Genomic DNA, 26,995 nt, shown 5'->3' on the forward strand with positions numbered 1-26,995 from the left:
TGTTATCAAATGTAATATTTTAATTGTATAAAACTGACTTAATGTTGTTGGACCCCAGGAAGAGTAGCTGCTGCCCAGCAGTTAATGGGGATCCTTAATGAATACAAATAGACGTACAACCATATGATTGCTGACCTAGTAGGCCTACCTATGTAACCATTTCGCAAATACCTGGAACTAGCAACAGCTAACATTGATTGAAATAAACAAAAACAATGTATTATGCTTGATATTGTACTTGATATTGTCTGGCACATAACCACGTGACCTGCAACTCACAAAATGGCTGCATGAACAACAAAGCATGTTTGGTAATTGAGAGTGTATTCAATACAGTGACCCATGTTAGAAATAGGGGTACATTTTTTTGGGACATTTGAGGTTGAATGATAGTGCAGTAGCTTAGAAATATAATCTATAGAACAACAGATCTTGATCGCATTGATGGATCTCTGTGTTCATGAATACTTTGTGAAATATCAATTGAACTAGCACCATCAGGACTGTTCTATGTGACATTTCTCATGAGACGGAAAATAGGGTCCATTCGACACATTCTATTTCTATCATCAAATTGCTAGGCTTTGGGCAGGGCGTCGTTAGGTTGATAGGCACTGGGTAGGATGTAGTTGGTAGCCATGGCGAGGATTGGAGCGCCGGTGGGAACACCAGGGAAGGGGCCGCTAGAGCCAGCGATGTCGATGTGAGAGTAAGGCAGAGGAGTGCCAGAGTCCACACCGTGCTAATGGAGGGAAACAAGACAAACACAAAAAAAAGCAATTAGGTTAGATTCAGGGTTATGAACAGGGCTGTGGAGTCTGTGTGTGTACCTTGTCCAGCCCAGAGGCCATGATGAGGAAGGCAGCGGGGGTCTGATGTCCGCGGGGGGTAGCAGAGGATGGTAGGTTGTTGCTTTGCAGAATCTCCTCATACTCTGACTTCCCCTTATGGAAGTCATAGTCCTCACGCCTGATACTGGACACCTCAAACAGATCACCCAGAACCTCCCCTGCTACAGAGTGAAAGAGAAAGGACTAACAGGTTACATACACCGTGTTCATTCCAGAAAACCCATGTTCCGACCTGTAAACCCTGGTTTGCTGATTTGTTTGAATAGTGTGTGTCGAGCGTCTCACCTTTCTGCCACTGACGGGCATTGCCAGAGCGATGGGCAGCTCCGTTGTCCATGATGATCTATAACCGAAAGAGTTTAAATCAATAACTTTACATTATTAGCAATCTCACCATGGCCATTCTCACCATGGCCAGTGTGCTATTATATAAAGAGTTTGTGTATGGTACAGTACAGATACTGTGTGTGTGTAAGGTCCAGTACTCACAGAGTAGTTGGGTCCCATGGCTCTGATGGCATGTCCTGTCAGAGTGGCAATGGTAAACAGCTGAGGAGATACCTCATGCACCGCCTGTAGAGGAAGATATAAGATTAAGGTGACAGAGAAGAGGTTTGACAGGAGGAACAGGGAGAGTGGGGGAGGACGTGGAATAGAGTTGTGTATCCTCTACCTTCTCCTTCATCTCACAAAGCAGGTCGACCATCACCATGCGTCCCTCAGCATCGGTGTTCCCTACGCGAACCCTGCGACCCGCACGGGACACCACCAACTCATCAGCTACGTAGCAGTCTGACAGAACAGAGAGAGAAACAACACACAGTCCTTAAACCCTCATTCTGTCAGAGAGACAGAACATATCACACACACATATTTACAAGAGAGCGGGAAGAGGCCAACTACTCAGTAGGTGAAACCATTGAAATATAATCTATATTAGATTTTTATATTCTAGATTCTATTTCTATGGGTGAAACCCCCACCCCACAACATCACACTGACCTGAGCCAACGCTGTTCCTCACCATCGCCATGCCACCCACCACCTTCAGATGCTTGGGCTTGAGTTTGGCCAGGACCTGGCAGGACACAGCTCCATGTTAGCAGGAGTAACAGACTATGTCAGGGACAATGAGTCCACTAGTTATCACTGAGGGGGTAACAAAGTATTAGTTATTTACCTGGAAGAACCCAGCCACGGCAGCAGCACCACACTTATCTCTGTGCATGCCAGCCATGATGCCACCAGCCTTGATGTCAGCTCCACCGGTGTCATAGGTGATGCCCTGAGAGAGAGAGACACACACACACACACATAAATGCATGCATGTTCCACACAGAAAAACATGGTCATGACATGATAGGAACACCCCACGCCATTATCAATTCATAATTCCCCCCTTCCTCCCTCTCCTGCTCACCTTGCCGACCAGCATCAGTGTGTGTTGAATGGGTCCTTCTCCACAGTACTGCAGCTTGATTACTCTGGCCTGGTGACGAGGCACAGCTACAGAAGACAAACCCACATGGATGAAAAAGACACACACACACAGTGCATTCGAAAAGTATTTAGGCCCCATAGACTTTTTCCACATTTTGTTACGTTACAGCCTTATTCTAAAAAGGATTATTAAAAAAACAGAAATACCTTATTTATATATGTATTCAGACCCTTCGCTATGAGACATGAAATTGAGCTCAGGTGCATCCTGTTGCCATTGATCATCCTTGAGATGTTTCTTCAACTTGGTCCACCTGTGGTCAATTCAATTCATTGAACATGATTTGGAAAGGCACACACCTGTCTATAGAAAGGTCCCACAGTGCATGTCTGAGAAAAAACCAAGCCATGAGGTCAAAGGAATTGTCTGTAGAGCTCAGAGACAGGACTGTGTGGAGGCACAAATCTGGGGAAGGGTACAAAAACATTTCTGCAGCATGGAAGGTCCCCAAGAACACAGTGGCCGCCATCATTTTTAATGGAAGAAGTTTGGAAACACTAAGACTCTTTCTAGAGCTGGAGTACGGCCAAACTGAGCAATCCGGGGAGAAGGGTCTTGGTCAGGGAGGTGACCAAGAACCCGATGGAGCTCTGACAGAGTTCCTCTGTGGAGATGGGAGAACCTTCCAGAAGGACAACCATCTCTGCAGCATTCCACCAATCAGGCCTTCATGGTAGAGTGGCCAGACAGAACTCTTCAGTAAAAAGCACATGGCAGCCCGCTTGGAGTTTGCTAAAAGGCACTTAAAGACTCTCAGACCATGAGAAACAAGATTCTCTGGTCTGATGAAACAAAGATTGAACTATTGGGCCTGAATGCTAAGTGTCATGTCTGGAGGAAACCTGGCACCATCCCTGCGGTGAAGCATGGTGGTGTCACCGTCATGCTGTGGGGATGTTTTTCAGCAGCAGGGACTGGGAGACTAGTCAGCATTGAGGGAAAGATGAACAGAGCAAAGTACAAAGAGATCCTTGATGAAAACCTACTCCAGAGCACTCAGGACCTCAGACTGGGGCGAAGGTTCACTTTCCAACAGGGCAACGACCATAAGCACAAAGCCAAGACAACGCAAGGTTGGCTTCATGACAAGTCTTTGAATGTATTTTAGTAGCCCAGCCAGAGCCTGTACTTGAACCCGATTGAACATCTCTGGAGAGACCTGAAAATAGCTGTGCAATGACGCTCGCCATCAACCTGACAGAGCTTGAAAGGATCTGCAGAGACGAATGGAAGAAACTCCCCAAATACATGTGTGCCAAGCTTGTAGCGTCATATCCAAGAAGACTTGAGGCTGAAATCGCTGCCAAAGATGCTTCAATAAAGTACTGAGTAAAGGGTCTAAATACGTATGTAAATTAGATATTTCAGTGTTTTTTCTTTCTAAAAACCTGTTTTTACTTTGTCATTATGGAGTATTGTGTGTAGCTTGAGGGGAATAAACAATCTAATTGATTTTAAAATAAGGCTGTAACAAAACAAAATGTGGAAAAAGTCAAGGGGTCTAAATACTTTCCGAATGCACTGTACACACACACTTACCATTGGCACAGCGGTTCACAGCAGCGAGGCAGGGATACTCCTTCTCCAGCACCTTCAGATCACTCACCACATCCACCTGAGACAGCATTATCACATTAACACTAACACATTAGTGAGATCCAATACTTGAGAGAAGTAGAAATTACATATGCTGGCGCTACTAAAGGCTTCTATGGCATGGGGTGCTCATCTACGTAAAGTCATATTCCAATAAAGAAAAGGTGATGGCATCTCCCAAAAAGACCACAACTAAGAGCGTTGACAATGAGGGAGTTTCTAGGGAGTTTTTCCTAGCCACCGTGCATTTACACCTGCATTGTTTGCTGTTTGGGGTTTTAGGCTGGGTTTCTGTACAGCACTTTGAGATATCAGCTGATGTACGAAGGGCTATATAAATAAATTTGATTTGATTTGATTTGAATGACAGCAACAGTTTTTTTTTTTACCAATAAAAAAGCCCTATGAATAAAATACTTCTGTTGTCTTTTTGGGAGATACCATCCCCTTTTCTTTTTTTGGATGTATGATTAAAGCCTTTCTCTCTCTCACCTGCACTGGGCTCTCCTTAAAGAGGGCCTGGACGTACTCAGCTACACGAGGAGCAGCCATCCTCTCAGGATCAGACCCTCCTATGTCACGGCAAGCAAGCCTGGAGAGAGAAAGATCATATACACACGACCATTCAAAAGTTTGGGGTCACTTATAAATGTCCTTGTTTTTGAAAGAAAATCACATTTTTGTCGATTAAAATAACATCAAATTGATCCGAAATACAGTATAGACATTGTTAATGTTGTAAATGACTATTGGAGCTGCAAATGGCAGATTTGTTATGGTATATGGTGAATGCACCAATTTGTAAGTCGCTCTGGATAAGAGCGTCTGCTAAATGACTTAAATGTAAATGTAAATGTATATCTACATAGGCGTACAGAAGCCCATTATCAGCATCCATCACTCCTATGTTCCAATGGCACGTTGTGTTAGTTAATCCAAGTTTATAATTTTAAAAGGCTAATTGATCATTAGAAAACCATTTTGCAATTATATTAGCACAGCTGAAAACTGTTGTGCTGATTAAAGGATTGGCCTTCTTTAGACTAGTTGAGTATCTGGAGCATCAGTATTTGTGGGTTCGATTACAGGCTCAAAATGGCCAGAAACAAAGTATTTTCTTCTGAAACGCATCAGTCTATTCTTGTTCTGAGAAATGAAGAATATTCAATGTGAGAAATTGCCAAGAAACTGAAGATCTCGTACAACACTGTGTACTACTCCCTTCACAGAACAGCGCAAACTGGCTCGAACCAGAATAGAACGAGGAGTGGGAGGCCCCGGTGCACAACTGAGCAAGAGGAGAAGTACATTAGAGTGTGTCGTTTGAGAAAGAGAGTTCCTCTGTCCAGTGTCTGTTCTTGTGCCTTATCTTCATCTTGCCAGTCTGAGATATGGCTTTTTCTTTGCAACTGTCTAGAAGGCCAGCATCCTGGAGTCGCCTCTTCACTGTTGACGTTGAGACGGGTGTTTTGTTTTTATTGATTGGTCAGTTACCCTAGTCAATTCCCTACTTTTAAACACTGAGACAGTAATAAACAGCTCTAATGATACAGGCATCATTGTCAAATCAAATGTTATTGGTCACATACGCGTGATTAGCAGATCTTATTGCGGGTGTAGCGAAATGCTAGTAGCTCCAACAGTGCAGTAATATCTAACAAATTACACAACATATACCCAATACACACATCTAAGTAGGAATGAATTAAGACTATATACACATGGACGAGCGATCTCAGAGCGGCAAGGACTAAGATACAGTATAATAGTATAGAAAAACAGAATATACATATGAGATAAATAATTCAAGATATGTACGCATTATTACGTGAATGAGGTACCGTAGAATAGTATAGAAAACACATGAGATGAGTAATGCCAGATATGTAAACATGGTGCACAGTAGAGGTCTGCAGGAGACAGTTTTCTTCATCCGCTCCCGCCCACACTCACTGGCTTTCAGTCTGACTACCATGTGGGAACCCAACCGCAGTCCCAAAATGTTTTTATTTATTTTATGTAACCTTTATTTAACTGGGCAAGTCAGTTAAGAACAAATTCTTATTTACAATGACGGCCTTCCCAGGCAAAACCCGAAATATGCTTGGCCAATTGTGCGCCGCCCTATGGGAATCCCAATCACCGCCCGAATTTTAGGCATATGTGAAACAGCTCACGGTCCCAGCAATTTTGCGCCCTATAGGCAACATCAAATGTGCAACAATAACATAAATTATAAGAGATTCTCACAAGGCCCTTACATTGTATTACTGGCCTATTTCAGCCAATATGTTTGATGTAGTTTGAAGAAAGCAGAGTTGGAGAGACTTGCACTTTCTATTGAGCTATTTTTATAGCCTAACTTTTAGGAGTGGGAAGATTTTCAGAAGGAGAAATATTGGTGTTCAATATTTAAGCCTATTTCTAGGCAATGTAACCTAATTACAGGCCTATTTAGAAGTACATTTCCTTGGAAAGACAACTACCCTGTGCTTCTTCGTCCATGCATAGGCTATAGCCTACTCTATTTAATTGAACCACACACGTACCTGATCTCGTAGGTATGGCTACTGAACTGGAAGCAGAAAGGATGACAGTGACACGTGTTAGGTTTTGCATAGGCCTATAGGATATAGCCTACCTTTCAGAGGACGATTTTCAGGCATGGTCTTTTTCATGGTCAGAGTCCTTTAGCTGCCTTTTAGCAAACTCCAAGCAGGATGTCATGTGCCTTTTAGTGAGGAGTGGCTTCCGTCTGGTCACTCTACCATAAAGGCCTGGTTGGTGGAGTGCTGTAGAGATGGTTGTCCTTCTGGAAGTTTCTCCCATCTCCACAGAGGAACTCTGGAGCTCTATCAGAGTGACTATCGGGTTCTTGGTCAACTGACCAAGGCCCTTCTCTCCCAATTGCTCAGTTAGGCCAGGTGGCCAGCTCTAGGAAGAGTCTAGGTATCCTTCCCCAGATCTGTGCCTCGCCAAAATCCTGTCTCAGAGCTCTACAGACAATTTCTTTGACCTCATGGCTTGGTTTTCACTCTGACATGCACTGTCAATTGTGGGACCTTATATAGACAGGTGCGTGCCTTTCCAAATCATGTGTGCTTGTGCTGGCAGCACTAGCACACTATTTGGGAGACAGAGATACTAATGAATATCCACCAACAAACTTCATTCTAGAGCTGGCTGAATATGTTTTGACGTACAACTATTTTAGGTTTGATGATGAATACTACCTCCAAAGGAATGGAACATCGATGGGCTCCACATTCGCTCTGAGCTATGCTAACCTTCATGTGGGTCTTTTTGAAGAACGTTTTGTTGGTTAATAATGAAAACGAAAATCCATTTTTAAATAAAGTCCTGAAGTGGCATCGTTATATTGACGACATTTTTTTGCATATGGGAAGGAACTGAAAAAGAGCTGTCAGATTGTATGGCACTACTCAATGACATTGACCCCAATCTCAAATTCACTATTGAATGTGACACTTAACGTGTTCATTATCTTGATATGTGGATTGAAAACTCAAATGGAACCCTGTTTACAACTCTGTATAGAAAAGAAACAGACAGAAATACTCTATTACAGGGGGACAGCTTCCATCCTGAGCCAATAAAAAGAGGACTTTCAAGAAGCCAGTTTTTCAGACTGCGCCGTACATGCCAGTCCACAGAGGATTATCTAGAAAAAGCAGTGGAGATGCACACTAGGTTTCTAAGAAGAGGCTATTCGCCACAATGTGTGGATGAAGCTCTTAATTTGGCATGGGGAAAAACACGAGATGAACCGTTACAAAAAAGACCTGCTAAACACTGGCATATTTCATCATCGGACCCAGCTTTGCCAGTTGATTTTAAAAATCCACCACTTATTGTGTATAGGAGGTCGCAATTTACACGATAAATTGGTTCATGCCAACTGCCAGCCACAAAAGAAAATCAGCCGGGCCCTTTTACGCCCTCTACCAAATGGTAGCTATAAATGCAGAGGATGCGCACAGTGCAACAATTTGATGAAGTGTGAATATTTCTGCCACCCACACACAGGAAAACGGTTTCAAATAAATGACATTATTACGTGTTCCACCACCCATGTTATTTACATTATTAAATGTCCATGTGATAGATATCAGACAGGGGAGGTAATATTAATAATACTCTGAGTAAAAGAGAATGTTTTTGGATTTTCATCCATCAGACATAATTTCCTAAAGGACTTAATGATGAAATGCCTATGCATGTTATGTTGTGAATTTGAACATGAATTATGTGCCTATTTAAGATTACTCTGATGTTTTTGTACGATGTACCCAATGATTAATGAAAACTTGCTATGTCCTCATTGTGGTTTTACAGACGTGTTTAATAGGTAACTGAGCTAAACGACTACCACCCCGTAGCACTCACTTCCGTCATCATGGAGTGCTTTTTGAGACTAGTCAAGGACCATATCACCTCCACCCTACCTGACACCCTGACCCATTCCAATTTGCTTACCGCCCCAATAGGTCCACAGACGACACAATCGCAACCACACTGCCCTAACCCATCTGGACAAGAGGAATAACTATGTGAGAATGCTGTTCATCAACTACAGCTCAGCATTTAACACCATAGCACCCTCCAAACTCGTCATCAAGCTCGAGACCCTGGGTCTCGACCCCGCCCTGTGCAACTGGGTACTGGACTTCCTGACGGGCCACCCCCCAGGTGGTGAGGGTAGGTAACAACATCTCCACCCCGCTGATCCTCAACACTGGGGACCCACAAGGGTGTGTTCTGAGCCCTCTCCTGTACTCCCTGTGCACCCAGGACTGTGTGGCCATGCACGCCTCCAACTCAATCATCAAGTTTGCGGACGACACTACAGTGGTAGGCTTGATTACCAACAACGACGAGACGGCCTACAGGGAGGAGGTGAGGGCCCTCGGAGTGTGGTGTCAGGAAAATAACCTCACACTCAACGTCAACAAAACAAAGGAGATGATTGTGGACTTCAGGAAATAGCAGAGGGAGCACCCCCCTAGTAAGTTAAGTTCCTCAGCGTACACATCACGGACAAACTGAATTGGTCCACCCACACAGACAGCGTTGTGAAGAAGGCGCAACAGCGCCTCTTCAACCTCAGGAGGCTGAAGAAATTCAGCTTGTCACCAAAAGCACTCACAAACTTCTACAGATGCACAATCGAGAGCATCCTGTCGGGCTGTATCACCACCTGGTACGGCAACTGCTCTGCCCACAACCGTAAGGCTCTCCAGAGGGTAGTGAGGTCTGCACAACGCATCACCGGGGGCAAACTACCTGCCCTCCAGGACACCTACACCACCCGATGTCACAGGAAGGCCATAAAGATCATCAAGGACAACAACCACCCGAGCCACTGCCTGTTCACCCCGCTATCATCCAGAAGGCGAGGTCAGCACAGGTGCATCAAAGCAGGGACCGAGAGACTGAAAAACAACTTCTATCTCAAGGCCATCAGACTTTTAAACATCCATCACTAACATTGAGCGGCTGCTGCCAACATACGGACTCAACTCCAGCCACTTTAATAATGGAAATTGATGTAAAAAATGTATCACTAGCCACTTTAAACAATGCCACTTAATATAATGTTTACATACCCGACATTACTCATCTCGTACAGTTGGGCAAAAAATAATTTAGTCAGCCACCAATTGTGCAAGTTCTCCCACTTAAAAAGATGAGAGGCCTGTAATTTTCATCAGGTACACTTCAACTATGACAGACAAAATGAGGGAAAAAATATCCAGAAAATCACATTGTAGGATTATGAATTTATTTGCAAATTATGGTGGAAAATAAGTATTTGGTCACCTACAAACAAGCAAGATTTCTGGCTCTCACAGACCTGTAACTTCTTCTTTAAGAGGCTCCTCTGTCCTCCACTCGTTACCTGTATTAATGGCACCTGTTTGAACTTGTTATCAGTATAAAAGACACCTGTCCACAACCTCAAACAGTCACACTCCAAACTCCACTATGGCCAAGACCAAAGAGCTGTCAAAGGACACCAGAAACAAAATTGTAGACCTGCACCAGGCTGGGAAGACTGAATCTGCAATAGTTAAGCCGCTTGGTTTGAAGAAATCAACCGTGGGAGCAATTATTAGGAAATAGAAGACATACAAGACCACTGATAATCTCCCTCGATCTGGGGCTCCACGCAAGATCTCACCCTGTGGGGTCAAAATGATCACAAGAACAGTGAGCAAAAATCCCAGAACCACACGGGGGGACCTAGTGAATGACCTGCAGAGAGCTGGGACCAAAGTAACAAAGCCTACCATCAGTAACACACTACGCCGCCAGGGACTCAAATCCTGCAGTGCCAGACGTGTCCCCCTGCTTAAGCCAGTACATGTCCAGGCCCGTCTGAAGTTTGCTAGAGAGCATTTGGATGATCCAGAAGAAGATTGGGAGAATGTCATATGGTCAGATGAAACCAAAATAGATATTTTTGGTAAAAACTCAACTCGTCGTGTTTGGAGGACAAAGAATGCCGAGTTGCATCCAAAGAACACCATACCTACTGTGAAGCATGGGGGTGGAAACATCATGCTTTGGGGCTGTTTTTCTGCAAAGGGACCAGGACGACTGATCCGTGTAAAGGAAAGAATGAATGGGGCCATGTATCGTGAGATTTTGAGTGAAAACCTCCTTCCATCAGCAAGGGCATTGAAGATGAAACATGGCTGGGTCTTTCAGCATGACAATGATCCCAAACACACCGCCCGGGCAATGAAGGAGTGGCTTCGTAAGAAGCATTTCAAGGTCGTGGAGTGGCCTAGCCAGTCTCCAGATCTCAACCCCATAGAACATATTTGGAGGGAGTTGAAAGTCCGTGTTGCCCCGCAACAGCCCCAAAACATCACTGCTCTAGAGGAGATCTGCATGGAGGAATGGGCAATAAATACCAGCAAGTGTGTGAAAACCTTGGGAAGACTTACAGAAAATGTTTGACCTCTGTCATTGCCAACAAAGGGTATATAACAAAGTATTGAGATAAACTTTTGTTATTGACCAAATACTTATTTTCTACCATCATTTGCAAATAAATTCATTAACAATCCTACAATGTGATTTTCTGGATTTTTGTACCTATGATGAATTACAGGCCTCTCATCTTTTTAAGTGGGAGAACTTGCACAATTGGTGGCTGACTAAATACTTTTGTCCCACTGTATGTATATGTATATACTGTACTTTATATCATCATCTACTGCATCTTGCCATCTTTATGTAATACATGTATCACTAGCCACTTTAAACTATGCCACTTTTATGTTTACATACCCTACATTACTCATCTCATATGTATATACTGTACTCGATACCATCTACTGCATCTTGCCTATGCCGTTCTGTACCATCACTCGGTCGTATATCTTTATGTACATATTCTTTATCCCTTTACACTTGTGTGTATAAGGTAGTAGTTGTGGAATTGTTAGGTTAGATTACTCGTTGGTTATTACTGCATTGTCGGAACTAGAAGCACAAGCATTTCGCTACACTCTCATTAACATCTGCTAACCATGTGTATGTGACAAATACAATTTTATTTGATATTTATACAGTTCTGTAATATTTATGAAATGCATATTGGTATATTTGGTAGCACTTTGTTTTTCCTTTGCCTCCAACCCCTTTCGATGTGTAGAACGGATGTGGGTGGGGCTAGGTCTACATAAGGGTGCTAATTTAAAAAATAATTCACAAAAGCTCTGACGAAGGCTGTGAGGCTGATACGTAAGCTTATTAAATATCAGTGATACTATCAAGAGCAGTGTGCGGTTTCCTTTTTCCTTCATTACACTTAAGTTGACCAAAAGTATGAAAAAATATATACATGTATTTTGGCCCTACTGCTATTAGCCCATGAAATAACACATTCACTACATGGAACAACAAATAGTCCCCCCATGTATGTAACCCTTTATTTTTGACACTAAACAGTCTCCATATATGCTTCCATACATAAAAAAAAAACTATACCGGGCGACCTTCAGATGAATCTTGTGAGGCCTGTGGCCGTCCTAAAGCAAAACAACCGATGTCTCATGGTCTGACACCGCTCTAGTGCCGTCACAATTTCACCGCAGATGAGGAAGTGCGACATCGTAGGATATGGCGGAAATGTTTTATTCCAAGATGGAGGAAAATCTATCCCAACAGACCTAATGGGCCCTTGAGGAAAATCTGTTCCGCATGATCACATTTAACATATAAAAATGTCTCCCCATAAGAGAGATCTCTCCTTTGTTACAGATGAAAATATAGGTGTGCGCAACTCACCGTCCACTCTCCAGAGCGGAGACCAGGTCCACCAACTCCTTCCCCTGGGCCTCCTGGTCCACCCACAACCCTAGAACACACACTTTATACTGGCTGGGCTTCACAGACACCTCCCTCACCTCCAGAGGCTAGAAGAGAGTGAGAGAGGGGAAAGAGAGCGATTGTGGATAAAGGATGAATGTCAGCACCACATTTGGAGCAAAAGACAATCGAGCTCCATCTGTGTGCAAAGGGTCTGTTTTTTTTTGGGGGGGGGGGGGCATAGGAGTGCCTTCAGCTCGAAACATTGCACAATAAAACAACGGGAAGAATCAGTGTTAAGGTATCGATTGCTTATTTCAGTGTTCTCACCATGTAGAGGGCGTGCAGGGCCCCTAGGGCAGCAACCATGGTGCTCCTGTCATAGCTGCTGTGACGAGGACAGACCAGCAGGGGGCGCTGCATGCCTGCTTTCATGGCCCTGAAGAAATACCCACAGTACATGGCAATGAATGGGAGAGATACACACAGGACAGGAATACAGATATATTATATAGTAACCTCTTGGTACATTTTGTGTGTGTGTGTGTGTGTGTGTGTGTGTGTGTATTTGGTGTTGACTTGTACCTCTTGATGCCATTAACGGCTGCGTCGCTGAAGCGTCGGACGTCATCGTAGTCCCGGTTAACGGGCCCGGTGGACGCAAAAACCAAGCGTTTACCAGGCAACCCCGGAACCATCAACACCACCACCTTATCTCCCAGACCACAGTCCACCTTAAGGAGAAATGAGAGAGGAGAAAGTAGGAGGAGTATATTCATCTATCTATGTTGTTGGTGTGGGTGTGTGTGCGCGTGACTCACAGAGCTGTAGTCCTGCAGAGGTGCTTTCAGACATTCCAGCTCCTTGGGCAGCGTGTCATAACTCTGGGTTACCAAGACTATGCCATCGTAACTAGGAGAAAACACACACAGAGCACACACATTTTGTTCTTCCAACTTTGTGGCAAAATAAAATTAATTTCCAAATCCTATTTTCCCTAATCCCAACCTTAACCACTAACCCAAAACCTAAGCTTAAAATAGCATTTGACTGTCCCCAGTAGAGAGAATTGTCCTGGTTTTACCCCACCCCCACACACGACATGTGACCTGATCAGCAGTTCCTCAATACTCACTTCTGGTTCTTACAGTCAGTGGTCCACTCGATGGGCTGGACGCTATAGAGAGAAACGCATGTTCAATACAGCTCAATAGTACTGGTCTTGAAGGTCCAACTCAGTAGCCTGGTCCCAGACTTGTTTGTGCTCTTGCCAACTAACTCCATTACTGTCATTGTTAAGCCAACCATTGTTTGGCATGACAATGGGTGACCAAGGAGTTGGCTACAATTATAGCACAAACAGACAGCACTGGTTACCAACTCAGAAAATGGTGATACAAAAGTGCTTTAAATTCCTGTCTGGTATTCTCTGCTGCAGGGTTAGTGATATCAGTGACATTAGGTCAAAGTCTGGCTTCGGAGAAACCTTTGGTCTCCAGATAATCTGCAGGATTTGTGCAAACTTTGACATCTCATTAGTCTAAAGCAGCTCTTTTGCGTTCACCTGTCCAGTCTATTAACATTAGTACAAATGCAGAAAGAAAGGAGATGAGGAAAGGACATACCTTTAGATCATTGAGATGCACCCCGGGATTTAATATATGCCATTTAGCAGATGCTTTTATCCAAAGAGACTTGTAGCCATGCGTGCATACACTTTAAGCATGAGCGGTCCTGACAATTAAACCCATTATCCTGGCAATGCAAGTGCCATGCTCTACCAACTGAGCAACAGAGGACCTAGCCCATTCAATAGATGATCAGGTTAAATGGTATACAGTCTATTCACAAAGCTGTTTGCCGCTTGAGGCAAATTCCCCCATGCTCTGTCTAAACGCAAATATGCCTGACACCCGTTACAGTTTTGGTAACGTTTGGAACTTAACTCTCATAAGGAAGAAATACTTTTTCAAATACAAAAGATCCACTTACTGTGCGCAGTTAAGGAAAATTGCACCTAGCTGTACTTAGAGAAACACTGGAAATGTGGAATGGAATGGTCCAATGGAAATGCGAGCGCAAGGTGAGAGGATGTGTCATAGCAGAGGCTGTGTTTAAAAACATCAGGGTGCAACTTTGCTAAAATGCGCACAGTAAGTGTATCTTTTGTATTCTAAAGATTCTTTCTCGCTTATATGAAAGTTAAGTTCGGAATGTTTCCCAAAACCGTATCGCAAGTTAAGCGTATTTGTGTTTAGACAGAGCGCCAGGATTAAACAGAGCATGGGGATTGTAGTTCACATGGAGCCAGCTGTGATCCTTACCATCAGCTGAGAACCCAAAGGGGGGGACCGGCTGTAAACTGGGTATACCCCCTTGGGTTCTAGAAAGATACAAAGGACAATGAGAGTTGCAGACTATATGAGCCGGACTTAGTACTCATCTTTCCATTGCACAAACCATGCTTTGAATGAAATGCAGTATTCTAAAAAGGACATTGTTCCCTTTCTCTCACCCTTCCTTTCCTGTCATGTGTGTAGATTCATGCATTTGGAACGAGAATAATATGTAATGGCGTCATATGGGGAACATTTCAATTTGAGATACTGTTTTGAGGGAAGTAACAAGAAGTAGGCACATGACATAGCAACAGAAAGTACAAATTGGAAGATTAGATAGGACAATAGGGCTTTAATAGAAAGCTAGCTTGCTGGTACTTGGGAGGAAAAATTGCAACTATCTGGCTAAGTAGCTGTCTGCAAAGACAATGGACAGTCCACTCCATGCATACAGATCATGGGGATTTAAATACAGTGCCTTCAGAAAGCATTCATACCCCTTTACTTATTCCACATTATGTTTTAGAGCCTGTAGTCAAAATGGATTAAATAGATTTTTTCTCTTACCAATCTTCACACAATACCCCATAATGACAAAGTGAAAACATCCTTTCAAAAAATATTAGCAATTTATTGAAAATTAAATACAAACTCTAATTTACATAAGTATTCACACCTCTGAGTCAATACATGTTAGAATCACCTTTAGCAGCTGTGAGTCTAAGAGCTTTGCACACCTGGATCATGCAATCATTCTTCCAAGCTCTGTGAAATTGGTTGTTGATCATCGCTAGACAGACATTTTCAAATCTTGCCATAGATTTTAAAGACGATTTAAGTCAAAACTAACTAGGCCAGTCAGGGACATTCAATGTCATCTTGGTAAACAACTCCAGTGTATATTTGACATTGCGTTTTAGGTTATTGTCCTACTGGAAGGTGAATTTGTCTCCCAATTGTCAGTAAGCAGTCTGAACAAGGTTTTCCTCTAGGATTTTGCCTGTGCTTAGCTCTATTCTGTTTATTTTTATCTTCCAAAAAACTCCATAGTCCTTGCTGATGACAAACATACCAATAACATGATGCAACCATCACCATGTTTGAAAATATGAAGAGTGGTACTCAGTGATGCGTTGTTGCACCAATCATAATACTTTGTATTCAGGACATAAAGTTAATTTCTTTGCCACATTGCAAAAAGGATGCATGTTTTGGAATATTTGTATTCTGTACAGGCTTCTTTCTTTTCAAGCTGCCATTTACCTTAGTATTGTGGAGTAATTTCAATGTTTATCCATCCTCAGTTCTCTCCTATCACAGCCATTAAACTAGAACTGTTTTAAAGTCACCATTGGTCTCATGGTGAAATCCCTGAGCGGTTTCCTTCCTCTCTGGCAACAGAGTTAGGAAGGGCACCTGTATCTTTGTAGTGACTGGGTGTATTGACACACCTTCAAAAGTGTAATTAATAATTTCACCATGCTCAATGTCAACGTCAATATTCAAGGTCTGCTTTATTTATTTATACACATCTACCAATGTTGCCCTTCTTTACAAGGCATTGGAAAACCTCCCTGGTCTTTGTGGTTGAATCTGTGCTTGAAAAGCACTGCTTGACTGAGGACCCTTACAGATAATTGTATGTGTGGGGTATAGAGATGGGGTAGTCATTCAAAAACCATGTTAAACACCATTATTGCACACACAGTTGGTCCATTCAACTTAAGTAAATGTTTACTCCTGCACTTATTTAGGCTTGCCATAACAACAAAAAAAAATCTAAAACCATTCCACGTTATATTCTATTTTGTGTGTGGACCTGTGACACAAAATCTAAATTTAATAAATTTCAATCAGGCTGTAACACAACAAAATTAGGAAAAAGTCAATGGTTGTGAATACTTTCTGAAGGCACTGTGTGCACTCAATCATGTTTAGGAAAACCACGTCTCAATAAATGCCATTGTTCATTAATTCATTAATACGCAATAACAACAGATCCTGCACACATGCATTTCATAAAGTACATATTCGGACGGAAAATTTGCACGGAACGGTTAAATGTATGAATAAATGGGCTTACTGTGTACACATTGCTGGCATTCAGACGTCTTGAGGGAAAAAGACAGCAAGCTAAGCCGTCAGCTGACACAAAGAAGCTTCCTCGGTCAATCACGTGATTTATCAAGGTCCTTTCAACGTAGTCATGTGAGATGTAATTTTTACATACTGATTACTACGCGGAAATGTGCAGGTTAAAAATTATCCAAATATAGTATAAATTGGAAGGGTTATATATATATGATGTACATTCTAGAGAATTATCTACACTTCCGATTATATATAACTGAGAGTATTGAGTGACAGTATCCAATAAACTGAACTACAAATACCGAACCAGGAAGTCCAACCCTGTGCATGTTGTCTATTCAGTAGACAAACCAGCAAGGTGAGTGCCTGATCATTGGTCCAAAGTGCAAGAATGAGACGGCTTATTAGACTTTTCACCTGACTGACCATATGATATCAGTAAAATTAGCGACTCTTGATTGACTTTAATATATTTGCAGATTTGGTTGTGCAACATTGTTGTTGGCTTGTGGTTATTTTGCATTTGCGGAGTCAGTAATCACTGGTGATCAGGTAGGACGGTTTTAACTGAATACTGTGCGACTTTATGTTATCTTGATTGTAAAGATACTGTAAATGTATGTTATCTACAGGAGTAGAGTTTGCGGCCAGGGTGATAAGGTTGTCACTAATAAAATAATGTAACGACCCTGGGTTTATAATCGCGGAAATCGTCCCTGCTGCACGAGCATGCTTTTGCGGCACAGTCGACAGCGCGCCGGACCTCGGGCTCGAAAATCGAGGGTTCGAGACCTGCTCCCTGCTGTTTCATTACAATAATTTACATTGCAACTAAGAGTTTGAAGAAACCCGCAAGGATTTATATTTCTTTTGGAAATGACTTTGCTCTGTCCATATTCGGGTTCCTGATATGTCAAAGTGCTAGCTACGCTAGAGCTCTGAACTCATGGGCCACTTTACTGCATCATAAGACAGTATTATAGGCTACTGCACTTTGAGGTTATCTACAGAAATTGTTCAATACATCCTTAATTGGGATTGGACAATTCTTAGCCCACCCTGTGTTCTGAAATTATTAAATTCACCCCTCCACTTTCTTTCCTTTTTGTACATTTACTCGTTGTATTTGCTTTTCTCTCTCAGTATTTTTCCTGCTCTCTGTTCTCAGTAGATGAGACTTCCTCTTCACTCCTTGTCTCTCATCTCGAGGAGCTTGTCTGATAGGCTGTCTGCTATCCCCGGTAGGCGGGGAGTGTGTGGCGCTGCGATGCGATTGGTGCAGTTCTGCCGCCAAGGCGATGAGGGAGGGGTTAGAGTCGGCGTTGATCGTGGGGAGGGGCTAGGGGTCATTGACCTTAAGGCCTTTGACCCTTCGATGCCCATGACAATGAGAGAGCTGCTGGAGATGGGAGCAAAGGGCATGCAGTGTGCACAGAGGTAACACGTACACAACACACACACTGTCTTGTTGCTTGTCCGTAGCCATCCTTTCCACCCAGAGCACATACTATCCTCTTTCTCTCAGGGCACTGGAGGTTAGTCCTGCTCAGTGTGTGGTTCCCTTTGCGGAGGTGAGGCTGCTGTCCCCAGTCCTAGCCCCAGAGAAGGTGGTGTGTGTGGGGATGAACTACCGGGATCACTGCCTTGAGCAGAATGCCCCTATCCCTAAAGAGCCAATCATCTTCAGCAAGTTCCCCAGCGCCATTACTGGGCCCTTTGATGACATCACACTGCCTGACGAGAGCCAGGTGAGAGCAGCTTTAGTCACTGGGTGTGTTCCTCTGCCCAGGCGTTGCTGATGCATGCCAGATCTTACAACACCTGGATAGGTATTTTACATATCAGCTAACCACATAATATGTTATAGCAATCTGGTGCCTGATGGCACAGTCAATGACGTTGTACACAAACTCTGAGCAGGAGAACACGACCCCTGTCAGGCTCAGAGGAGAAGATTGAGAATCAGTAGATTTGCATGATCCTAGGTCCGTTCCTGATACAATTATAATGTACACAGGCACTGTAGCCTGGGTGTTACACAGTTTCAGTAACTTAATTGATGGATTATTCCTGGTTATCCCTGATTGAAGGAGGTGGACTGGGAGGTGGAGCTAGCCTTTGTGATTGGCCGAAAGGGGAAACACATTAAGGTGAGTCTGAATAGAAGTTGACAGACACAGGGGTTTCATGTCCCACAGATGAGCTCACCCCTACTCTTTCTCCAAGGAAGAGGATGCTATGTCTTATGTGGCAGGTTTCACCGTTGCCAACGATGTCAGTGCACGTGATTGGCAGATGAAACGCAATGGGAACCAGTGGCTGCTGGGAAAAACCTTTGACAGCTTTTGTCCTCTCGGCCCCGCCTTAGTGACCACCTCCGCTGTGACGGGTGAGAAAGGCAGGAAGAAAAACAAGATAAAATGTATACATATAATTTGCTTACTTTGGCAGAGTGGTTGCTAAGATGTATCTGCGTTTGTCGTCAGACCCCCATAACCTGGGTATCCGCTGTCTGGTAAATGGAGTTGCAGTCCAGAACAGCAACACTGACCAGCTGATCTTTAAGACTGAGCAAGTGGTGGCCTGGGTCTCACAGTGAGTGACACACACATAATGTGTTCATAGTCCTTGTGATGGTAATACTTTACTTGAGTCCTCTATCACAAGGTATACATAACACAGTCACTAACAGTTATGACAACTGAGTTACAATGTCATCACAAAACCAATATTTGTGACAGCTATGGAGTAGTCTACAGTTGCTCTATGATAACAAAGATTTGCATGTGTGTGTTTTTTCCTGTGTTAGGTTTGTGACGTTGTCTCCAGGTGACGTGTTTCTGACGGGGACTCCTCCAGGTGTGGGTGTGTTCAGGAACCCACCTGTCTTCCTCAAGGTCAGCATCACACACTTATATAAAGACATTTGTTGTGTACCAGGCTAACTACTTTGCAGATGTTGTAATGAATCAATCAATGATTGTGTGCCACAACCACTGATTGCTAAATCATATGATTTGGTTAGCTGATATGTTAAACACCTATCCAAGCATTTTAAGATCTGACATATGTCTGTAATGTATTTAGCCTGGAATGAATCCATATTGTTACATATAGTAGTAATGAGCACCACATCCACCCCAAGCTCTTATAGGGCTAGGCACTTCCCATAGATCTGAAAAGATCAAATAGGGCACAAGAGTTACAAGCGTTGCCTGTTGTGGCCCTGTCTTGTGAAAGGTATAATGAAGTGTTCCTGTGTGTTTCAGAAAGGAGATGTGGTGGAATGTCAAATAGACCAGGTCGGAGTCATACGCAACAATGTTGTCTGAACTCTGACCTCTGAAGCAGCCAGCCTATTGGACAGCTCTCTCTTCAATCTTGATTCAGTTCTCTTTGGACCCAAATGTCATTAATCTAGTCTACTGTAAATCAGATCTAATCCATGTTTGAAAGGCTTTGTTTACACAGGAAGCTCAATTATGATATTTTTCCCAATTATTGGCAAAAGCTCTAATCTGATAGGTCAAAGGATCCAAATTAGACAGCCTGTGTAAACAGCCAAAGATGCTGAATTAGGTTTGTAAACTATCAATCTAACTAATGTTGCAAAATTATTTTGTGGATTGTCTATAGAATTGAATAGATTACTTTTATAAATGCAAGTTCTTTATTCTTGTTTTCTGTGATCCTTCTTATACAAAACATATACTGTCATGATACTACAGTACCACTCACATGGCTAAATGTGTGACTAGTCTTCATGAAATCATGTCTCCTATAACACTGTGCTTTCCAATGGCACCCTATTTACTACATAGTGGACTACTTTTTATTAGGGACAAAAAGTAGTGCTCTATATAGGGAAAAGGGTGCCATTTGGGACCAGTCAAGTGACATTTGGAAGACATGGAACAGTGATTACTCACCTCGAACTGGACAAAGATATTTTGGTGCGCTATGTCTAATTTTAAAGAAGTCTCAAGTTATTGCTCGCCTGAAGTAGAGTACCTTATGAGTACCTTAAGCTGTAGACCATACTATCTACCAAGAGTTCTCATCTGTATAATTCGGAGCCATCCATTTACCACCACAAACCGATGCTGGCACTAAGACCGCACTCAACCAGCTGTATAAGGCCATAAGCAAACAAGAAAGTGCTCATCCAGAAGCAGTGCTCCTAGTTGCCAGGGACTTTGATGCAGGCAATCCGTTTGACCTCATTTCCACCAGCGTGTCACCTGTGCAACCAGAGGGAGAAAACTCTGGTTCACCTTTACTCCACATACAGAGACGCATACAAAGCTCTCCCTCGCCCTACATTTGTCAAATCGGACCATAATTCTATCCTCCTGATTTCGGCTTACAAGCAAAAAAATAAGCAGGAAGAACCAGTGACTCGCTCAATATAGAAGTGGTCAGATAACGCGGATGCTACGGTACAGGACAGTTTTGCTAGCACAGACTGGAATGTGTTCCGGGATTCATCCAATGGCATTGAGGAGTATACCACCTCAGTTATTGGCTTCATCAATAAGTGCATTGACGGCGTCGTCCCCACAGTGACCATACGCACATATCTCAACTAGAAGCCATGGACTACAGGCAACATCCACATCGAGCTAGAGCAACTGGTTTCAAGGAGCGGGACACTAACCCAGACACTTCTAAGAAATCCCTCTATGCCCTCAGTTGAACCATCAAACAGGCAAAGATTCAATACAGGATTAAGATTGAATCCTATTACACCGGCTCTGACACTCGTCGAATGTGGCAGGGCTTTCAAACTATTACGGACGACAAAGGGAAACCCAGCCGCGAGCAGCCCAGGGACGCAAGCCTCCCAGACAAGCTAAATGCCTTTTATGCTTGCTTCGAGGCAAGCTACACTGAAGCATGCATGAAAGCACCAGCTGTTCCTGGACGACTGTGTGATAATGCTCTCGGGAGACGATGTGAGCAAGACCTTTAAACAGGTCAACATTCACAAAGCCGTGGGCCAGACGGATTACCAGGATGTGTACTCAAAGCATGCGCGGACGAACTGGCAAGTGTCTTCACTGACATTTTCAACCTCTCCCTGACAAGAGTCCCTGTGCACAAGGAATCGAAGGTAACCTGCCTAAATGATTACAGCCCCGTAGCACTCACGTCGGTAGCATTGAAGTGCTTTGAAAGGATGGTCATGGCTCACATCAACGCCATTATCCCGGATACCCTAGACCCACTCCATTTTGCATACTGCCCCAACAGATCCACAGAAGACACAATCTCAATCGCACTCCACACTGCCCCCCCCCCTACATTGACTCTGTACCGGTACCACCTGTATATAGCCTCGTTATTGTTATTTTGTGTTACTTTTTAATTATTTTTACTTTAGTTTATTTGGTAAATATTTTCTTAACTCTTTCTTGAACTGCATTGTCGGTTAGGGGTTTGTAAGTAAGCATTTCACGGAAAGGTCTGCACCTTGTGTTCGGCATGTGACAAAGTTTGATTTGAATAGTGAGTGCATACATTTTCATACTTTTTCGTTCCCAAACAAAAGTGCTTAGTGTGTAAATGATGTATGAGTGTTGGAGAGTGCCCCTGGCTATCTGTATTTTTTTAAACTAAAATGATGACGTCTGGTTTGCTTAATATAAGGAATTTTTAATTATTTATACCTTTTAGTTTTACTTTTGATACTTATTTATTGCTGGTTATACTTTTTGATAGTATATTTTAGCAATTACATTTACTTTTGATGCTTAAGTATATTTAAAACGAAATACTTTTTGACTTTTACTCAAAGTTTTTTACTGGGTGACTTACACTTTTACTTGAGTTATTTTATATTAAGTTGGCTTTACTTTTCCTCAAGTATGACAATTGGGTACTTTTTCCACCACCGGAAACATGCATAATGTATGCTGTGCTCCAAGTTTATGAATCTCAATATTTTTGTGCATGGGCAGTCTTTTCAGAAATAGCGCATGCAGAAATTTAGTGTGAAATTTAAGCAATGCTTATAAATGAGGCCCCTGAACTGTATGGACAATGGTGGGTTTGGTCTCCATGATTCAATCAGATATCTGTATGACCTTGGAAATATTAAATATCTGTATCCTCTGCAGTTTGATGCTTTACTGTAGTGTAGATACAAATTAAGGGTTGGAAATGTTTAGTGTCTGGGAGTTAGGTGATACCTGGATAGTCACATGCACTCACACCAACACACTGTGAGGGCCTCTCCTGTAGCGCATACACAAACACAAGTGTTAACTGTGTCGTACACACCTCAGATTTAAACAATCCATCTTAATGAGAGACAGAGAGAGCTGAAGGCTAGTAACTATTCAAAGTGCAACAGAGAGGTCAAATGCACAGCCTGTGAGTCATCCACATCTCAGATTTCAAATGCTGCTATTTGTTCAGACCACCACGAGGTGGAAGTGATGTGTCATATAAGAGAGGTCTTCTGACATTGTGACTGAAGAGCATGTTTTTCTCTGCAGTGTCTTAAAACAGCCTGAGTGCTATTGGCACCAATGAAAATAAGGGCTGCATACATGTTAGTTTTAAAGGTAGAGTTCTCAATCATTATGATCCGTATCACTTCTGATGGACTGTGGTGCTTCATGTTAGTGAAAGATCAATGATGGATTCAGGAAAAACAAACACACATTTCTAGGTTTCATAAAAACAAACAAAAAAAGAGCATTATATGTATATTAAAAACACCTTGCTAGACACTTTTCACTGACCTATCACACCTATTTCACACAAGAAACACACAGCTTGTCTCAATTGTTCTTGTTCAGTTGAAGTTGGAAGTTTACATACACCTAAGCCAAATACATTTAAACTCAGTTTTTCACAATTCCTGACATTTAATCTGAGTTACAATTCCCTGACTTAGGTCAGTTAGGATCACCACGTTATTTTCAGAATGTGAAATGTCAGAATAATAGGAGAGAAGGATTTATTTAGACTTGTAATTCTTTCATCCCATTCCCAGTGGCTCAGAAGTTCATACACTCAATTAGTATTTGGTAGCATTGCCTTTAAAATTGTTTAAATTGGGTCAAACATTTCAGGTAGCCTTCCACAAGCTTCCCACAATAAGTTGGGTGGATTTTGGCCCATTCCTCCTGACAGAGCTGATGTAACGAAGTCAGGTTTGTAGGCCTCCTTGCTCGCACACGCTTTTTCAGTTCTGCCCATACATTTTCTATGGGATTGAGGTCAGGGCTTTGTGATGGTCACTCCAATACCTTGACTTTGTTGTCCTTAAGCCATTTTGCCACAACTTTGGAAGTATGCTTGGGGTCATTGTCCATTTGGAAGACCCATTTGCAAACAAGCTTTATTAACTTGCTGACTGATGTCTTGAGATGTTGCTTCAATATATCCACATAATTTTCCCTAGCTCATGATGCCATCTATTTTGTGAAGTGCACCAGTCCCTCCTACAGCAAATCACCCCCACAAGATGATGCTGCCACCCCCGTGCTTCACGGTTGGGATGGTGTTCTTCGGCTTGCAAGCCTCCCCCTTTTTCCTCCAAACATAATGATGGTCATTATGGCCAAACAGTTCTATTTTTGTTTCATCAGACCAGAGGACATTTCTCCTAAAAATACGATCTTTGTCCCCATGTGCAGTTGCAAACCATAGTCTGACTTTATGGCGGTTTTTGAGCAGTGGCTTTTTCCTTGCTGAGTGGCCTTTCAGTTTATGTCGATTATAGGACTCGTTTTACTGTGGATATAGATACTTTTGTACCTGTTTCCTCCAGCATCTTCACAAGGTCCTTTGCTGTTGTTCTGGGATTGATTTGCACTTTTCGCACCAAAGTACGTTCATCTCTAGGAGACAGAACATGTCTCCTTCCTGAGCGGTATGCCAGCTGCGTGGTTCCATGGTGTTTATACTTGCGTACTATTGTTTGTACAGATGTACATGGTACCTTCAGGCATTTGAAAATTGCTCCCAAGGATGAACCAGACTTGTGGAGGTCTACAATTTTTTTCTGATGTCTTGGCTGATTTCTTTTTATTTTCCCATGATGTCAAGCAAAGAGGCACTGAGTTTGAAGGTAGGCCTTGAAATACATCCACAGGTACACCCCCAATTGGTTCAATTGATGTCAATTAGCCTATCAGAAGCTTCTAAAGGCATGACATCATTTTCTGGAATTTTCCAAGCAGTTTAAAGGCACAGTCAAGTTAGTGTAGGTTAACTTCTGACCCATTGGAATTGTGATACAGTGAAGTATATGTGAAATAATCTGTCCATAAGCAATTATTGTAAAAATTACTTGTGTCATGCACAAAGTAGATGCCCTAACCGACTTGCCATAAATATTGTTTGTTAACAAGACATTTGTGGAGTGGTTGAAAAAAACATTTTTTTAAAACAGGTTTGACTCCAACCTAACATGCTGACCAGATCGGACACGTCGCGTGCGAGAGTGTTGCAAAATAAATGTAGAAATCCATGTTATTCAATTATTGCGCCAACGAGCATCTGCATTGCCAAGGGTTAAAATAGAAGTCATTCCTCTGTCTGACGCAGATCGCGCTGCAAGTCCTGCCTCTCCCATCTCCTCGTTGATTTATAGAATCAGGTACTCACGTGCCATCTCCTCATTGGTTATACACACGTGGGTGATTGAAAGACGAACTGTTTTGCCTGTCGTCGTAGGTAATACTATGAAAGTTTAGATGACAATCACCATATAAGTTCAAAGATGAAAAAACCTGGAAGGAGGAGAGATGACTAGAAATTGATTCGGTTGACCGTTTTGTGTGGATTCATTGTCAGAGTAGAGGAACTTGTGCATTTCAGGTAAAATAACAACTCAATATTTATATCCCAGGACAAATTAGCTAGCATGTGCAAGCTAGCTAGCTAAATTGCCATACATGTTTAATGCTTTTCGACCTGTCCCCAAATTAATGTAATTGGTTCAGAGTGATATTTTGATATTTTAACCTGGTGTGGTGATCGCGTTTGGTGTGGGGGACAAAATAAATTCATGCACGATGGCGCGCGCAGCCGGTTTGGGTGCTGTGTAAGTGTATGTAAACTTCTGTCTTCAACTATATATTTTCAGAAATGTTTACAAATTTGTTTAAAATTAGCTGAAATGTTTTGAGTCAATAACCATTCAACCCCTTTGATATGGCAAGCCTAGCTAACATTTGCTTAACAAGTTACAAGTTGCATTGACTCACTCTGTGAGCAATATGTTATCAACATGATTTTTGAATGACTACCTCATCTCTATACCCCACACAGACAATTATCTGTAAGGTCCCTCAGTCAGACAGTGAATTTCAAAGACAGATTCAACCACAAAGACCAGGGAGGTTTTCCAATGCCTCACAAAGAAGGGCATCTATTGGTAGATGGTTAAAACATTTAAACAGCAGACATTGAATATCCCTTTGAGCAGGGTGAAGCTATTAATTACACTTTGGATGGTGTATCAATACACCCAGTCACTACAAAAGATACAGTCCTCCTTCTTAAACTCAGTTGCTGGAGAGGAAGGAAGGAGATTTTACCATGAGGCCAATGGTGACTTTAAAACAATTACAGACTTGAATGGCTGTGATATGTGAAAACTGAGGATGGATCAACAATATTGCAGTTACTCCACAATACTATCGTAAATGACAGAGTGAAAAGAAAGATGCCTGTACATAATACAAATATTCCAAAACATGCTTGTTTTCAATAAGACACTAAAGTAAAACTTCAAAACATTTGGCAAATAAATTAACTTTATGTCCTGAATACAAAGCGTTATGTTTGGGGCAAATCCAACACAACACATCACTACCACTCTTCATATTTTAAAACATGGTGGTGGCTGCATCATGTTATGGGTGTGCTTGTCATCGGCAAGGACTAGAGTTTTGTTGGGGATAAAAATGAATGGAATAGAGCTATAAGCACAGGCAAAATCCTAGAGGCAAGCCTGGTTCAGTGTGCTTTCCAACAGACACTGGGAGACAAATTCACCTTTCAGCCGCACTATAACGTAAAATACAAGGCCAAATATACACTGGAGTTGCTTCCCATGATGACATGGAATGGTCCTGAGTGGCCTAGTTAAAATATTTGACATAGGCTTGAAAATCTACAGCAAGACTTGAAAATGGCTGTCTAGCAATGATCAACAATTAACTTGACAAAGCTTGAAGAATTTTAAAAAGATGAATGTGCAAATATTGTACAATCCAGGTGTGCAAAGCTCTTTGAGACTTACAAATCCAATT

At 42.4% G+C, this 26,995-nt stretch overlaps 2 protein-coding genes across 8 annotated transcripts; one reads left to right on the plus strand and one right to left on the minus strand.

Moving 5' to 3' along the window:
* Positions 1 to 303: 303 nt before the first annotated feature.
* On the minus strand, positions 304 to 16,836 carry LOC118393359 (putative aminopeptidase W07G4.4). The gene is made up of 16 exons (XM_035785965.2): positions 16,714 to 16,836; positions 13,427 to 13,468; positions 13,113 to 13,203; positions 12,877 to 13,025; positions 12,622 to 12,730; positions 12,271 to 12,398; positions 4,441 to 4,540; positions 3,892 to 3,967; positions 2,272 to 2,357; positions 2,032 to 2,136; positions 1,854 to 1,929; positions 1,525 to 1,643; positions 1,341 to 1,424; positions 1,137 to 1,194; positions 831 to 1,012; positions 304 to 742 (listed from the first exon to the last, which is right to left on the minus strand). The coding sequence occupies exons 1-16, from the start codon at positions 16,731 to 16,733 to the stop codon at positions 578 to 580; spliced, it is 1,590 nt and encodes a 529-aa protein (XP_035641858.1). The 5' UTR covers positions 16,734 to 16,836; the 3' UTR covers positions 304 to 577.
* Positions 16,837 to 16,845: 9 nt separating this feature from the next.
* fahd2a (fumarylacetoacetate hydrolase domain containing 2A) lies at positions 16,846 to 20,394 on the plus strand. 7 transcript variants are annotated; one of them, XM_035785971.2, is made up of 8 exons: positions 16,846 to 17,079; positions 17,967 to 18,158; positions 18,247 to 18,469; positions 18,812 to 18,871; positions 18,948 to 19,110; positions 19,208 to 19,316; positions 19,531 to 19,618; positions 19,991 to 20,394. In XM_035785971.2, exons 2-8 carry the CDS (start codon positions 17,989 to 17,991, stop codon positions 20,051 to 20,053), a joined length of 876 nt encoding a protein of 291 aa, XP_035641864.1. In that variant the 5' UTR covers positions 16,846 to 17,079; positions 17,967 to 17,988; the 3' UTR covers positions 20,054 to 20,394. The 7 variants fall into 7 exon arrangements, with proteins under 7 accessions (XP_035641864.1, XP_052317658.1, XP_035641862.1 ...); XM_052461698.1 differs by having other exon boundaries at positions 16,887 to 17,079; positions 17,890 to 18,158; XM_035785969.2 differs by having other exon boundaries at positions 16,887 to 17,079; positions 17,893 to 18,158.
* Positions 20,395 to 26,995: the final 6,601 nt, after the last annotated feature.

Source organism: Oncorhynchus keta, chromosome 14 (assembly GCF_023373465.1).
Source record: "Oncorhynchus keta strain PuntledgeMale-10-30-2019 chromosome 14, Oket_V2, whole genome shotgun sequence".
Taxonomy (NCBI): domain Eukaryota; kingdom Metazoa; phylum Chordata; class Actinopteri; order Salmoniformes; family Salmonidae; genus Oncorhynchus; species Oncorhynchus keta.